Genomic DNA, 16,699 nt, shown 5'->3' with positions numbered 1-16,699 from the left:
AGTGTTGGATGGAGAGGTGAAGAACGAATGAGATGTGGGCAAATAGGGGGGAAGAATTAAAGAGGCAAGGCGAGCAGTTGAGAGAGGCAGATGTTCGTTTTTGGTCACTTGTCCTACGGGACGTTGAGGATTCGTCCCCTTTACAGCTCAGGCTTTAATGGAGTTGGACTTCTTTCAGCCAACTGGACTTGGTCAGTTAAATGCGCCGGTTGTGGGCCCCTCAAATCCCAACATTTATAATAAAGAGCAAATAAAAAAAATAACGGTTGAATTTTAAAAACGACAGAATTATTACAAAAATATGTTATTATTTGCCTTTTGAGTGTAGTTATTTTCTTTACGAGTGTAGTAACTAATACTGATTTGGAATTTTAAAATTTAACAGTTTTTTTTTTAAGATTTTCCCTATAATAAACATATTCTATTACACCACTTAGATAATTAATTTAAAGATATTAAAAAAATCAAATTCGTTAATTGTAACAAATATCTGGTGACTTTCTTAAACTTTCCTCTCAAATCATGCACATTAAAACTACTCCAGGATAAAAATCCTTACAATTAATATAGATATTTTTTAAAAAATTAATACTACCCGGTCCTTAATATAAGACCCTATTTGATTTTTATTTTGATCCTAGATATAAGACCCCAATCCACTTTGTCTCTTATATTTATATATTTTTTTCCAAAATAGTCCTTCTAACAATAATAGTTTTAGTCAATACACTTGATTAGCAAAGATATTTTAGAAAGACAACACCTATTTAGGACAAAAAACTAACTCAACTTACTTTTTTAATCTCCTCAAATTAGTCAACTGGCTCTTATAATTAGGACCAGAGGTAGTAATTTGAAAAAAAAATAGATTGAGATCATATATTTAAAATCAAACTGAACCTTCCAAGTAGTTTTTATATTAAGAATCATAGGTAGTATAGTATTACTCTTTTAATCTTATTCATAAGATAAATAAATTTATTGTTTTATTTATATGTTATATTTTTTTTATTTCTATTGTAAAGTACCTTTTAAAATTAATTTTTTGTCCCACATATGAGTCGGCGACCTCATTAATTACCTTACCAGAGTTAGAAAAATTAAACCACTTCATTTAATTAAATTTTAAAGAGGGACAAAGTTGGAAAATTTTATCAATTTACAACAAATTTAAGGACTTAATTTTCATTCTTTGATATGTAATGGTTAATTGAAAATGCTTAATCATAAGGATTTCAGAGGTAGTATATTGTTGTTGTTGTTTTTTTTTTTTGAAAACTATGCATATTAAATAAAGTTAGAATTAGAAAACTATTAAATTTTAAAAGGTATTTTTTAGCAAAACACTATAAACAATAAAAATAATATTCAAATGCTACGCCATGGGAACTATTCATTAATATGCTGCATTTTTAAAAATCTTTCATATCACTATGAACTTCCACCATGAAATCTGAATTCTTAAAATAAAAAAGAGGAACTCATACACTCTCACATGAATTTTCAATCTGGCAATTTTTTTATTTTGAGCGAAAAGTACAGTTGAAATCCCATTTCATTATCTTGCACGTCTCCCTGCCTTTGTTCTATTTCTATTTCTAGATGAAAATTATGAATGGATTTTGTAGAAAAATTGCTTTTTGTCTTGATACTTAAATTTAGAAAAAAATATTTAAATAAATAAAATAAATATAAAATATTCATAAATATTTTCTAATATATCCAAAATCTGTACTTATTTAATTATAAAATATACACTTGTCAATTTCTATCTTTATCATAATTACTCACAATATTTAAATCAAGGGTATTATTGAGGAAAAAAACTTAATAGCTTCCTACATTTTATGAAATAACTTATAAATAAAAATATTTAAAACTTTAAATGCACAAAATCATTTAAAATAATTTGCTAAACAAACACTGAAGACTGTCAATTTTTTAAGTAATATGTCTTAATTTTAATTTTTTAATCATTGTTTCAGATACATAAAAATAAAATTTACTTGTCCTATTTTTAAAATATTATTATTTCTACCACAAAAAATAGAGCCTTCTTTCAGAGTGCCATGTTACCTTAAACAATTCAAGAAAAAAATGAAATAAATAAGAGCATCTATTGGAGAAAAAAAGAAAAAAAATATTTTTGGGATGATAAATATAAAAAATTGATTAAGTATATATTTTATAATTAAAAAGATGTAAATTTTGGATATATTAGAGAAGATCTATAAATATTTTATATTTGTTTAATTTATTCAAATATTTTCTCTAAATTTAACTATAAAGATAAAAGGCATTTTTTCTACAAATATGTTTTTATTTAGAAAGAGATAGGCAATAAAGAAAAGATGGGAAGGGATAGGGTCATTAACTGTAACTGTCTCCAAAATTCAAAAGGCAGGGGGATGCGATGAAATGGGGTATTTAGCTGTTTCAAAAGCAAAAAAATTGGTCAGATTAGAAGTTCATCGTTCATCACAGACTACTTTCTCCTTTTTATTTTTAAAATTATAGATGTCAGAATCACAACCTAAACGATTTCTCAAAAATACAGCATATTAGTAAATAATAAATCCTATAGTATAGCGTTTGCGTAATTATTTTTATGACCAATTTTAAGGCATTGATAATAAGTTTTAAAGTTTGTTTGGCGAAACATCTTAAAAACAACTTATAAATGATATAAAAGGAATAACTTAAAAAAAAATTTGTGTCGTTACTTTTTGCTGGAAAAAGTTGTGACTATATATATGAGCAAACCGAAGCCAAGTTAATTTTAAAAAAAAAAACCATTCAAAATACCTCAGACACATACAAAGAAGGCTAAATAAGATACTAATAAAGAGAATTGATAAAAAATAAGATCAGTAAAAACATTCAAAGAAGCTATCAAATAAGACCCTTCGATGAACGATATACACTAGTCTATATAGTTAATTCCTAACTAATAAAATACTTCTCTGGTCCTAAACATAAAACCCGTTTTACAGTAAAAATTATACTGTAAAATGAGTCTTATATTTAGAATCGGTGTAGTATAAGATTTGTTTTTATGGTCGCTGTATTTGTATCATTACATGAGGAACGAGATATTGCTCTAACGATGCTGGCAAACAAAAAAAAAAAAATGGTTCTACCGTAATTTTAGTCACAAAACATATAATCAAGTCCTATTATTGTCAATGCAAAGACAATCACATCTTTGATGTGGAGATTTTGTTAGTGGGAGATTTGTAAATATCTTTATAAGTACTCATTCAGCTTGGGGGTAGAACCAGTAATATAGGGCTCAATGATCCAACCCCCTAAAAAGTGACAGGTTCGGTTGAAGAAAATAGGGACAGTTTCAATACAGTCTTTTTCAACCCACATATGCTACTCCACAGCCTGTTACGTGCTAGTCCTCTTTTCTTTAATTTTTGTTTTCATTTTAATAAGAAAAATCTTTATCATTTTTACTCAATTTACATATAGATTTGTATTTTGTTGGTTCTTAAATTTGACTTCTCCTTTTCTTCATTATTTTACCATTTTTATAGCAATAAAACAACTATTAAAAATGAATTATATGTTTATATTTCAAGTTTTGAGATTAATTTAATTATATAATTATGTGAAAATATAAAAAATAAAGAGAATTTAGACTATAAAACTTTATAATTTAATTTAAAAATATATATGTATAAAAATTTAAAAAAAAATATTAAGATTGGTAGAGCAGGCTGAGCCAGTCCTCAAGCACTCCAACTTGTGGCGATCTAGCCTATAACTAGCAGGTCAACTTGCTTTATCACCTCTACGTAGAGGTATGTTCCGACGAGCTCCTGAAACTCATCTCATCTAAATTTTTTTAATTAAAAAAACACTATCTAGGGATGATGGGTGAGTCTCAAAATATGATAGACCGAAGCCTTATTATATATAATAAATTATAATTTTCCCTAAGTAAGAAATAGATTATTGTTTTGATTGGACTAAAAAATATAAAATGCATACAATTAATTCACATTTCAATCTAATATTTTGTTTTATTATTTCAAAACCTAATTCGGCAACTATCACAATTCTCAACTTCACTATTCAAAGACTAACATTACACACACTGAAAATGAAAGAATCACGCTTCTAGTCATTCACAAACATGCTCATGTCAATTCAAAATATTACTTAATCAATCGTTCTCCTAGTCATCTAAACACGTCGACCCCCCACCAAATTAAAAATTTAAATCCCTGTGCTTATTTCAGCCAAACACCGATGATGCTTAGCCATTGCAGTGGTAAATCTCCAAACATGAACCTCACTCCTTCGATCTAATCAGGGAGACACGAACCTTCATCCTAAAGAAAAAACAACTAATGTTTGCTTTCGAACTCTTATGCTCCCTCACAACCAAACTATTTTCGCCTCAGAAGCTCTACTAATGCCGCCGTTTTTGAGGCAACGTTGGGGATGTAGAATGAGAGAAACAAAGAAGCATGAGTGTTAAATTTTATGCTCGAAACTCGTCTCTCTCTCTCTCTCTCTCTCTCTCTTCAAATATGATACAAGAGCATTTGGATCACTTCAATACATTTTAAAATACCCTATCACTTTCTTTCCTGTAATTTCATCCTCTTAAGTGCCGGGATTAGAAATAGAGAATTTCATGCTTTTTTTTTTTGTCATTTTCTCTTAAAGAGGTTGAATTCAGTTTATATGTTCCATGTATGTTAGAATTCACCCCAAATGTCCTCGTCTAATAATTGATTATTCACTTTTATTAACTGGTATCATTCATAAATAATACTTTGAGTACTTGTTATAACAGTTAGATAACTAATTTTTAAGAAAATTACTATCATATTCAATCATGTATATTAAATGATTAGAATCATAATTTGGTGAGAACTTCTTACAATTAATAGAGATATTTCGGGAAAAGATGGAAAACAAAATAAATCGAGGTTTTATATTTAAGTCCGAATCCAATATCTTAACTAGCTCTTGTATTAAGGATAATAAATAATACTATATCAATGAGAGTGAAAAAAATGACCACAAAAAACAAAAAGGTCAAGGTTGATGCAACACCCGTGCGTATTCTTTCATGTGCATTCGTTACTTTACAATATTTTGTAGTTTACTCCTCCAGTTCTAAATATAAGACCCTTATACATACTATTATAACAGTCTTATATTTAAAACCAAAGGAGCATTTAACATTCTAAATGATTTTTCTAGGGATGTCCCACATTTCAAAATATTATGTGATTTATTGATTTTTTTTCAGCATTTTAAAATATTTGTGGTGCAATTTTGTCCTCTGAACATTAACGGTTGAGTGGACTTAAAAAAATAATTGAGAATGTTGCATAAACCATAAAACATTTTAAAATGCTAAGATAATTTATTTTATTTTTATTATCATTCTTTGATTAAATTTTTAATTGGCAATGGTTTGACTGAATTGATACGAGGCTGGCCTAAGACTCAAAAAATACCTATAGTAATACATACAGCCGCCTTGATATCATATTTCAAATTTACATCTTTATAAAGTAACCACTAACTAATCAACATTTGTTAACCCACATATGTAATCCTTGATTATATAAATATTAACATTTTTCTAGAATACTATTATTCTTGCGGTGGCTTAGTTCTCAATAGAAATAAAATAAAGGATTAAAGATTATTTTTACCTTAAGAGATTCTATAAGAATTTATGAGCACTTAGAAATTGCTTTAGCTTGATATTATCCCAAAATTTCGAAATGAATAATGATGTTCTTTCTATTAAAATTTTTAAATAATTTTAATAGTCAACATCAATTTTTTCACAGTTAATATTAGTTTTGTAATAAATTTTTCTTGCATTTTCAAGGCAACATTAACTCATTAAGTAAGGAAAACTTTTGGATGCCACAACTTCTTTCATTAATATCTGTAGGACAAAAAGCACCATTAATCTTTAAAGAAATATATGTTTTCATTTGCATGTACTTCTTACATTCAATCATTTTTTCTTTTTGCGTTTGAATTAGTTTTCAAAATTTATAAATCTTCACACCCATAAATTGAATTCAGCCTCTTAAAATAAAATTCATAAAAATTTAACAAATTAATCAATGTGAAGGTAAAAATATTATATTATTTGATTATTTCCTTATGATGCGTCCTTTCGCGTTGCTTTACCTAATCCAATAATGATGATATCATGAACTCCAAGATATCATATTATTTACGAACGACATAATTCGTCAATGTTTTTTTTTCCTGCCAACCATAATTCCTCAATATTTTTCTTATTTTAACATACCACCTGTTATAATTAGAGTCTTAAATACATATAAATGAATAAATCAACGTTGGCACAAAAAAGTGCATACAAATCAAATTAATCATTTTAATACTCACTTATTTAATTCTGTTCATAACAACTTTTAATACCCCAGAATGTAAAAAAAATCTTAAACCGAATTGATTATTTTTAAAATTTAATAAATTTCTAAATTTATTATTTTTCGATATATATTTTTACATAATAAATTAGAAATAAAATTATATATTTATATAATAAATTAAACGAAATGATTTATATTAAGAAAAAAAAGTACTCTCACAGTCTCACTGTACCAGCATAAACCAGATAAGAATTTAGAACTAAGGAGTAGCATTATTTATAGTAGACTACTCTCTCTTTCTCTTTTTATAAGCAATAATTATTATCTCCTTCTTGTTTCTAAATATAAGAAATATTTGTAAGTTGTTTTAAATTTCTGTAGTAAATTTTCTATTTTATCTCATTAATTATTTATTTTAATACTTAATATATTTATTATTTCATTTTTCAAACTTTTATCTCCCTCCATCACATATTCTCTCTCTTTCATAATTTTCTTTATTATAATAATTTTTTTATTTTTTTCGTATACTTTCCCCCATAGATAAGGACATTTTGAAAAAAAACTTTTAATTTCTATTGATTAATTGTTTTTAAGTAACTTTTTAATTTAAAAGTCTAAAATTATTTATAAAAAAGCACGGGCGAGCGTATAATAAGAAGAATCTTTTAATGTTTGACCCTTGCAGTACCAAAAACAAGGTCATCGTTCTTTTCCTCCTCATCAAGGGACACGCTTACCTAAAAGTACAATTAGTAACTTATCAAATTAAGAAAGTGAAAAAACTTAATCTTGAATAACTGCTCATATTTTTGCTAAAAAAAAAAAACTGCTCATCTAAAGCATACTAAGAAAAATGGAAATTGCACATTACGAAACTGCAGCAATCTTAAAACGTAATTAATTAATTAATGACATATGGCAGTTTCATAATTATACTCCCATAGTTTATTACTAATCCGACGGTCAAATACAGCAGTAGTACGTCTTGGCCTGCCGTCAACAGAAAATCAATCAAATCTTTGTATGTACTATTATTATTTATTTTCACATTTAATAATGATCAGATTGGTACTTCCACGCATAATTAAGTAATTAATAACTAACGTTTTTGTTAAGGATCCAGCGTGAATCTTACGCTACGACGCGCTCCCACCGAAGCACAGCCACCCTCCTAATCTCACCTCCCATTGGCCCATTCAAATTCGGTGGGCTCCACTTAGAAGCTTCCTTAATCGTTTAGGACTGGTCATCCAATCAGCCGGGGTGTACCTTCTTGTTCTTGTGTGCACCTCCATGTACCCTCTAATTTCTCATGATAAATTACCGAGAGTTTTCTTAAGAATAGAATTTTTAAGAGGAATTACAGTTTATGAATTAAGTTAAATAAATAAAACACCTATGTGACCGAAGTACTATTTAAAAACTGTATGAAATATATTAGAATTTATGTTTTGTATGACTCACAATTTAGTTTATATTAAAAATTAAAAATTAAAAGTTAAAATTAAAATAAATTTGAATTTTTTCAAAAAGACAATTGTGAATAATTTATATTTTTATTTAGTTGTATTTATTACCAATTTAAAAATGATTCTTTACATCTATTTTTTTTGGAGTTGAAAATTCATTTCAAAATGATAATTCTAAAATATAAATATTTTGAATTGGGGGTCATAAATTGTAATTTCTTTATCTCTGCCACCCTCCTCTGCTTTTTGATTCCTCTCTCTTTCCTTCTCTCTCTCTCTCTACAGTCTTTTTTTTTATTTTTGGGACCAGCCTCTCTCTACAGTCTCAACCTACACGTATTCAAATATACGTGACGCCCACTTTCCCTCTGCCACTGTGGGAAGAAAACCCCCAACGCCCTCTCTGTTTTTGTTTTTCTCTTTCCGTTTCGCTTATTTTCTGAGCAGCCAAACGGAAACTGGAAAATTGAGTCTAATACAAAAATTGAAATTAGTGTGCTGCTTCGAAAGACTCATGGCACTGATTTCTTAGCATACAGTTTCTAGTCGAAGGCTACAAATTAGCGGAAAGTCGTCTTCTCGATTAATTGTTTTTTAATCGCAGAGAAAAATGAAGTCTCTGCTTCTGCTGGACTTCCTGGTTCCTGCTTTGTCGCTGTGTCTGTTCGCCATCGCAGGCGCCGATCTAGCTTCTGATAGAGCCGCTTTGGTGTCTCTGCGTGATGCCGTTGGTGGCCGTTCCCTTCTCTGGAACCTCTCTCAGACGAGTCCTTGCTTATGGACGGGGGTGTTTTGTGAAAATTCTCCAAACAACAGGGTCACTGCGTTGCGGCTTCCTGGTATGGGTCTTTCTGGGAGACTTCCACTGGGAATTGGGAATCTCACTGAGCTCCAGACTCTGTCTCTTCGCTATAACGCTCTCTCTGGGCCGATTCCGAACGACTTTGCTAATCTTGTTAACCTTCGAAACCTTTATTTGCAGGCGAATTTCTTCTCTGGAGAAATCCCTGATTTCCTTTATGGTATGCGGAACTTGGTTCGTTTGAGTTTAGCTAAAAACAATTTCAGTGGTGAGATCTCGCCTAACTTTAACAACCTCACGAGGTTAGACACCCTCCTTTTGGACAACAACCAGCTCACAGGGTCCATTCCTAACCTGACTGCTCCTCTTGATCAGTTTAATGTTTCGTCCAATCGGCTCAATGGGTCCATTCCCGCGAAGTTCTCGCACTTAGATGCTAGTGCATTTTCGGGGAATTTGTTTCTTTGCGGGAAGCCTTTGCAAGAATGCCCTGGAACGGAGGGTGGTGCAAAGAAGAAGAAGAAGAAGTTATCTGGTGGAGCAATTGCAGGAATTGTAATTGGTTCAGTGGTCGGGCTTCTGTTGATTTTACTTCTTTTGTTCTTCTTGTGCGGGAGGAGGAGCAGGAAAGACAAGGATTCGAAGGATGTAACTCCAGGTAAGAGCGTTGAGGTTGAAATTCCTCAAGAAAAGACAACTAGAGATATTGAGACTACTGGAGCAGGTTATTCAGCAACAGCCAGAGGTGGCGATGCTAAGACTGGTAGGAGTAAGAGATTGGTGTTTTTCGGTAATGTCAGCAAAGTGTTTGATCTTGAGGATTTATTAAGGGCATCAGCAGAAGTACTGGGGAAGGGCACCTTTGGAACCACATACAAGGCTACTTTGGAAATTGGGGTGGTGGTGGCAGTGAAGAGGTTGAAGGATGTAACTGCTCCCGAAAACGAATTCAGAGAGAAAATTGAGCAAGTGGGGAAGATGATTCATGATAACTTAGTCCCGCTCAGGGCCTACTATTATAGCAACGAAGAAAAGCTTCTTGCCTATGATTACATGCCCATGGGAAGCTTATCTGCCCTTTTGCATGGTAAGTATCTTGTTTCTTTGTTGTCATTTTTGGTACAACATTGGTCTGGCCCTCTTTTTCATAATTTTGTTCTTTCTTTTCTAATCACATGAATAAGTGCCCTTTCTCTTGTCTACTCTGTTACATTATGTCTCCTCGTGTATGTTTTGAAATTTCATTTCGTGCAAGTTTTAACTCCAATTTCCACGCCATAGACTTGCCTAGAGTAAGGCTGCATAGGTCAGATCTTTCGGTTTTGCATCACATCTTGTGGCTGTTGGGCTTTCATTAATATGATATCAGGTGTGTAGAATCACTTGCACGTTTGGTGAAACATTATATCCATTCAAGAGAGTTTAGTCTTATGTCTTAAGCATTTTCAGATGAACCTGAATTGTCTGCCTGCTCTAGGTTGAAAACGTATCTTAGCTTATTCTTGATCTTGATTTTCTTGGTTACAATGTCGACTCCGCAAAGTATTGTTTCTCAGGGTTGTACTTAAATACTTTAATGTATGAAATTCCTTTGAGATAATGCTGATAAGTGATATTATAATGCTCTGGAATTTAGAAGTTACTCCATGATATCTGTGCGCTGTCTCAAGGTGACTGATTTTGTCACGAGTCAGCCGGGCATCCGTATGCCTTTATTTCCACCTCCTGCCTGCATTTGGACTAGTTCTAACGGCAATGCTGGCTGCAATAAACATTATTTCTGTTGAAATACTCCATCGCTTGCAGCCTCATTATTTGACATTGTTAATCTGCTTCAAGATAAATTTTTCTGATTTCCTGTTACAGCTAATAACGGAGCTGGCCGAACACCACTAAACTGGGAAACAAGGTCTCGCATTGCCCTTGGTGCCGCCCGTGGGATTGCATACCTACACTCACATGGCCCATCTGCCTCCCATGGAAATATTAAGTCATCAAACATCCTTCTCACCAAATCTTTTGAAGCTCGTGTTTCTGACTTTGGCCTTGCTCATCTTGCACTCCCAACTTCAACCCCCAACCGTGTTTCTGGTTACCGAGCCCCAGAGGTAACAGATGCTCGCAAAGTGTCCCAAAAAGCAGATGTCTACAGTTTTGGTATAATGCTCTTGGAGCTTCTTACTGGGAAAGCTCCAACACATTCCTCGTTAAATGAAGAGGGGGTAGACCTCCCAAGATGGGTCCAATCTATTGTTCAAGAGGAGTGGAACACCGAGGTTTTTGACATGGAGCTTCTCAGATACCAGAATGTTGAGGAGGAGATGGTCAAGCTCTTGCAGCTTGCACTTGAATGCACTGAACAGTATCCTGACAATCGACCCGCAATGGATGTGGTGGCGAGCAGAATTGAGGAGATTTGTCGTGTCAGTTTAGAGAAAGAGGAAGAGAAGATTCAGTCATTGACAGATCCAGATAGTGGATATTCCCCACCTGGATACCAAATTTAAGTGAGACCTCCATTATTTCATTATGGCCCTGGTTTTTGGGATGCATAAGATAGTCTGGTTTGTTAATTCATTTAGGTATTACAGAATCCAGCAGTTTACGATCTCTTTGTCTCCCCTTAGTCCTTTTGTTGTTCACCAGAGTCTCTTACTTGGGGGGCTCTCTATCTATTCCCCCAGTCTGTTTACATTACATTCTTGATGAGGATTAACTATTTTTATTGTTCTAGGAATTTGTGTGAAATGTGAATAATTTGTTGGGACTCATGCATTGATCGCCGCCCATACTTGTTTTATTTAATGATACATTTGAAATTTCCCTTACAATCAGGAATTCCATGCGTACCCGAGATGCAGTGATTTGTATAAAGATTTCTATAGAAGTGGAAAAGGGTGCTATAATCCTTCCTCTCATGATTGAGTTAATTGACAAGTTAATTCTAAAATAAATGGTTTATTTAGTGCTAATTCCTAAAAGTCAATGATTATACACATTTGTCTTTAAAGAATAACTAAACTAATTCGTATATCCATTTCCATAGTTCAGTTCATGGTTGCAACTACCGGTTTCAGGTGCTACAAGTTGAAGTTCTTCGCTACTCACCGTTGACCATTTTATTGGTGAGTAGTAGTAATTCTTGGAAACAAAATTTTAATGTGTAAATCAGGATACGGCTTCTCTTCAGCGAGAGGATATGAGAATGTAATAATCTTTGAGCATTCAAACACTTGAGCTTTGTAGAAGGATCCATTCTCCAAAAGACATTGTCATGTGAAAAGAAAAAGACAGAGCAGGCTTTGGAACAATTGTTCCTTTGTACTTTTATTTTGATTTGAAGATTTTGTGAGATCAAATAACCTCTTTTCTCAGATAGCTTTGGATTTGTATTTGTGTCCACATTCCAAGGTGGTGGTCAAAATTCAAAAACACATTTTTCTGTCCTGAGTTCATTCCCTTTTGGTGCATATTTATTCTATGAAGCGTTCATATTTTAGTTTGCAGCACTTCTTTTAGAGTGAGAGTTTAGTTTTGAGCTTCCTTTATTCTTCTTCAGACTGAAGCACGGCACTATTATAATGTAATTATAGATTATAGATTAAAAGATGCTTGTCACGTTGCTTTTTGTGACAACTTAGGTTCTTTGAGACTTGGCTGTAAAGACTGTTTGTTTCAAACTTCTAAGCCAAAAATTATGGGACTTCATACAAAAGAAAAAGGTGCAAAAGCGATAACGTAAGGCCTTGCTTTCGCTTCTGAAGCAATTTTAATCAGTTGAAACTGAGTTATTCAGTTGTTTTCAGAAGTGGGATTAACTCTTTTTTTTTTTTTTTTTTGGTTTTCGGCCAAAGAAGTGAGATTAGCTCATAACAGAGTTACTGCATCCTTTACTATATACAATTTCTATATTATTTATAAGTCATTTTTAACATGTTTTATAATAAAAAAATCTTAAATTTTATCAATTTTATTTGAAAATTTAATTACTTTCAAATTCTATTCCCATTTAATATTTAATATATGTGATTTTTAAGAAAATAACAGTTTATAGAACATAAATTCGTGGTTGTGAAAAAGGTTGTTACTCTGTTATTATTTCTGAAATTCATTAATGGATGTCGGTCCCACAAAAAGTAGGCAGATCATTTTCTTCTTGTGTTTTTTCAAAAATGAAAGAGCAAACGCATGAAATTTGAGAGGGAATAAAGGTGTTTAATTTAGTAAAAAATGTGAAGACGCTTCTGGACGTTGGTTACTGATTAGGGCGTCCAATGACTAAACCCCATTTTTTTCCTTTTCAATCAAGTAGGTGATTAGTGAAGTGAATGATTAAAGGATTGTACTTGGCGAGAATAATTAAAGTTAATTAGGTGAACCTTCAAAGTTTATTGAAAAATATTCTAGATTTGACCCATCAACCAACAAAAAATATATTTCCATAAAATTGTACAATTTATCTTAAATTGTATCTGAGTTAAAATTTGGCCTCTGCGCATTATACAGCTTCTTAATATATAAAAATTATTATTTTTTGAATGTATATACACTATTTATTTTAAAACATACCTAGTTTAAATCCAATTTATTTCTTTGCAATTGATTAGCTTAGAAGATATTTGTATATTTTTCTTCTTTATAGATTTGCTAATCTAGGCCTACTTCATAAATATAGTTGAAAGGGACGTGCATACAGATCACCCGATGATTCAATTAACAGGGGCATATGAATTTAAGCTTTTGTACTCACATGTTCAAGGAACTGAATTATTACTGATTATGCTTGATTAGTAGACAATTGGTATCAAATAAATCATCCAATGTGAAGGGCTGATTGAGTATTTACCCTAATGACCAAATGTCTTAAGATGATCAGTGAGTTAATCCCCAGACACATTATTAACGCTCCAATGGATATTCTCGAAATAAATGGGAATAGAATTAAGTATGCCATGATTTAATAAAATTTGTAAATATAAATACAATCATCTTGTGAATCATCATAAACCTTCAACGCCATCACCTTCCTCATTCGCTTGAGAATTACCACTTTCAGATTGTGAAATATTTCACTCATGGTAAGAAAAAAAAAGAAGGAATAGTCTTCAGTTAGATAAGTTAACTAACCATAAATAAAATTATACAAACCAGGCAACCAGGTTCATGATCTCATTCATTTCCTACTGAACATGAGAACGATGCATTGAAGCATACTTAACTCAGTAGTTCCATCTACTGCACAAAGCCGCTTATTAATCACAACTCCAGAACCAAGGAAGCGATTTCTGCAACACCGTGCTCGATTGCTTCTACGATCAAAAGTGAAATGGCATGCCAACTCTAAAAAGATCATGTTGCAGTTCTTGAGTGCTTGATAAGCCAGTCAATGATAACATCTATGTTTATGGATTCCTTGCATGAAATCATATAGCAGCAAACCTCTCTGTCTTTTATTGATTCAAGCCCTCTGAAATCACACAAAGAGGAAAACAGAAAAGCATTTGCTGGTTAAGCATGGCTCTGAAATTGAATAACAAGAGTGATTAATCCATGAGATTCAGAAAAATTTCATGAAGTTGTTTGAACTCACAGTTGATCTATCAATGCTTGCTGGGATAAAGCTTCTGACTTGTCAATTTTGTTTCCAAGAACAAGCAAAGGGATCCCATTTAAGGAAGGTTTTGTCAAGAGCTCCTGTAGCTCACTTCGTGATATAGGAACGCTGTCTCTATCTGCTGCATCGACAACATACCTGTGTTTGCATTCATCAACAGAAGAAATCAAAATATGTTAAATGCATTGAAAATTCTGATTCCCAATTAGTTTACAAAGGCTACAATATAAAACGCTAGGAGTATGAATAAAAAAGCCCCAGTCCTCATGTAACATTAGGCTTCCTGAATGTTCGTTTTAATCAGCAATAATAGCTATTATACAACCATTAGGTTTTCTAATCTTCAAGTTGAAATTCTAGCAAGAAAACAAACAGCAGTGGATAACATGCTGCATACTGGTGGAATTTGTAATATGTACAGGAATTTTGAGATTTAAAATAATACCTAAAATACTTTCATGAAAGCTTAAACTTCTAGAACTACTACTGTTTGGCATGGTCTTAGGCAATTTGACAGATCATTAAGGCATTTGATGCCTGCTTTTCCGTTCATATCAACTTAAATATCAAATCATGCGTCAACATTGGTCTCTGACTAGGTGATCATTCTACGTCTGTACTTCCTAAGTATTTTCCTTTTGATACAGAAAGATATTAGGGAAAGGATTTAAGCATCACATTTATGTTTTGCACCACGTAGAATATAAAATTTGTACTTGCATATTATTGTTCCTTGTTTTCGAGTCTAAATTGTCATGAAGTACTAAATGGCTTTAAGTTGGTCTACATTCAGGCCAGTTTTGTTCTGATCCAAACCCAAAAGCCTTTAAAAAGTAGAAGAAACGTAACTACCAGTTGCAATTGCACTACATAAGCCTACTTTATGTATGCATATAATTTGTGAAGAGACAATATGAAGATAAAGGCTTACACTATAGCAGTCACACCACGACAGTAACGCTCCCACATTGTTCGGAATCTCCTCTGTCCTCCAAGGTCCCAAAGCTTTATTGTGACATTACCTTTTGTCACCTTTCTCATGTTGAATCCAACCTGGGTTTCCATAGCAAGAATGGGTTTCTATGACATGTTTACAACCTTCAAATAAATCATCAAATTTTGTCTGAAATAGAGATACCTACAGTTGGAATCATGTCCTCGTTGTAACCCCCTGTCTGGTAAACATCAAAAGATCAATACCAAAAGACAAGAATTGATATGTGTATAAACAGAATGGATTTTCAGGGTTGCTTTAACTTACAGCAATCACATTGACAAGAGATGTCTTCCCTGCATTCTGAAGGCCTACGAGGGAGAGTTCCATCTCCTGTTTGAAAAATAAACTAGCACAAAGATGAACATTTAGATTTAAAAAGGGGCTTAAAGGAATGGGTGCTATGCTTAAACATACAGACCACATAATGTAATATTCATTTAAAGAAGCTGAATGGATGTTAAACTGTGGAAAATATTTGAATACCAATATCAGAAATAAAACTCAACTTTTTTACTTTAGTTTTCTGAAAAAATAGTCTCTTTCAAGCATTTTATTCCTCCATGATTCTGTAACATCTTGTGCTAGACGTCAAGCTTGCGGTCTTGAACGGTTATATTGATTAAAGGCTTCCCAGAAAAAGTCTTTGCTTTGTTTGTTTTTTGCCTTTCTTTTCTTTCTTCCTTTCTTTCTTTGTCTTTCTTTTTTTTTTTTTGGGGGGGGGGGGGGGGGACATCCACAAACGTCATTTATGGATAATGAACGAAGTATATTTAGTACTTAGAAAGGTCATATCCCATCCTAGGTGCCGATACCTATGAGAAGTTTGACATATAAAGTGCCAGTGTCTTTGAGAAATTGGTGGTATGTTTGGTCATTTAAATTTTAGTTCACATCATATGCACCATAAACTGTCAACTTTGTCAACCATGAAAGACGCTTTGATCTGTCAACTAAGCCTGTCAATGAAGTTGACAGTTTGGATACATGTTATTATATGAACTAAAAGTAAATGACGTATTTGGAGAAAAAGAAACTTAATGCATTAAAACATTATTCTGTCCCCATAGATTAACACATTAATTTAACCTGATGGTTATGTTTATCCAGAAGAGGGGAGAAAAAAGAAGAAATTTCATGCAAAAAAGCTTGCTGGTTGCTTATCAACTTCCTATTAACCACCAGAGGTGCGCACATTGTTGAAGTTATGATAGCTATATATCAAGATGCCACAGGATAAAATGTTGCCTCCAGCAGTGCGGTTAAAACAACTTCGCATTGAAATATGAAAAAAAGCCATTTTTTTGACGAAAGATGCAAGAAAATCACATCATAAACCACAGCCTCAGTGCTAACTTAGAAAATCTATCTACTTTGAACATTGTGCACAATTAAATGCCCAAATCCAATTCTGCTCAAAATAATAAA

At 32.4% G+C, this 16,699-nt stretch overlaps 2 protein-coding genes across 3 annotated transcripts; one reads left to right on the top strand and one right to left on the bottom strand.

Annotated features, from left to right (window-relative positions):
* Positions 1-8,244: 8,244 nt before the first annotated feature.
* LOC114747944 (probable inactive receptor kinase At1g48480) lies at positions 8,245-11,434 on the top strand. Of its 2 annotated transcripts, XM_028936296.1 has the most exons (3): positions 8,546-8,700; positions 8,844-9,750; positions 10,530-11,434. In XM_028936296.1, the coding sequence occupies exons 1-3, from the start codon at positions 8,584-8,586 to the stop codon at positions 11,168-11,170; spliced, it is 1,665 nt and encodes a 554-aa protein (XP_028792129.1). In that variant the 5' UTR covers positions 8,546-8,583; the 3' UTR covers positions 11,171-11,434. The 2 variants fall into 2 exon arrangements, with proteins under 2 accessions (XP_028792128.1, XP_028792129.1); XM_028936295.1 differs by having other exon boundaries at positions 8,245-9,750.
* Positions 11,435-13,589: 2,155 nt separating this feature from the next.
* Positions 13,590-15,654, bottom strand: LOC114747951 (ADP-ribosylation factor-like protein 8c). Its single transcript, XM_028936304.1, has 5 exons — positions 15,539-15,654; positions 15,420-15,452; positions 15,209-15,330; positions 14,254-14,415; positions 13,590-14,130 (listed from the first exon to the last, which is right to left on the bottom strand). The coding sequence occupies exons 1-5, from the start codon at positions 15,599-15,601 to the stop codon at positions 14,013-14,015; spliced, it is 498 nt and encodes a 165-aa protein (XP_028792137.1). The 5' UTR covers positions 15,602-15,654; the 3' UTR covers positions 13,590-14,012.
* Between the last annotated feature and the right edge of the window lie 1,045 nt (positions 15,655-16,699).

Source organism: Neltuma alba, unplaced genomic scaffold, assembly GCF_004799145.2.
Source record: "Neltuma alba isolate B1F8T4 unplaced genomic scaffold, ASM479914v2 tig00005518_pilon, whole genome shotgun sequence".
Taxonomy (NCBI): Eukaryota; Viridiplantae; Streptophyta; class Magnoliopsida; order Fabales; family Fabaceae; genus Neltuma; species Neltuma alba.
This window is presented reverse-complemented; position numbering and strand designations above follow the sequence as displayed.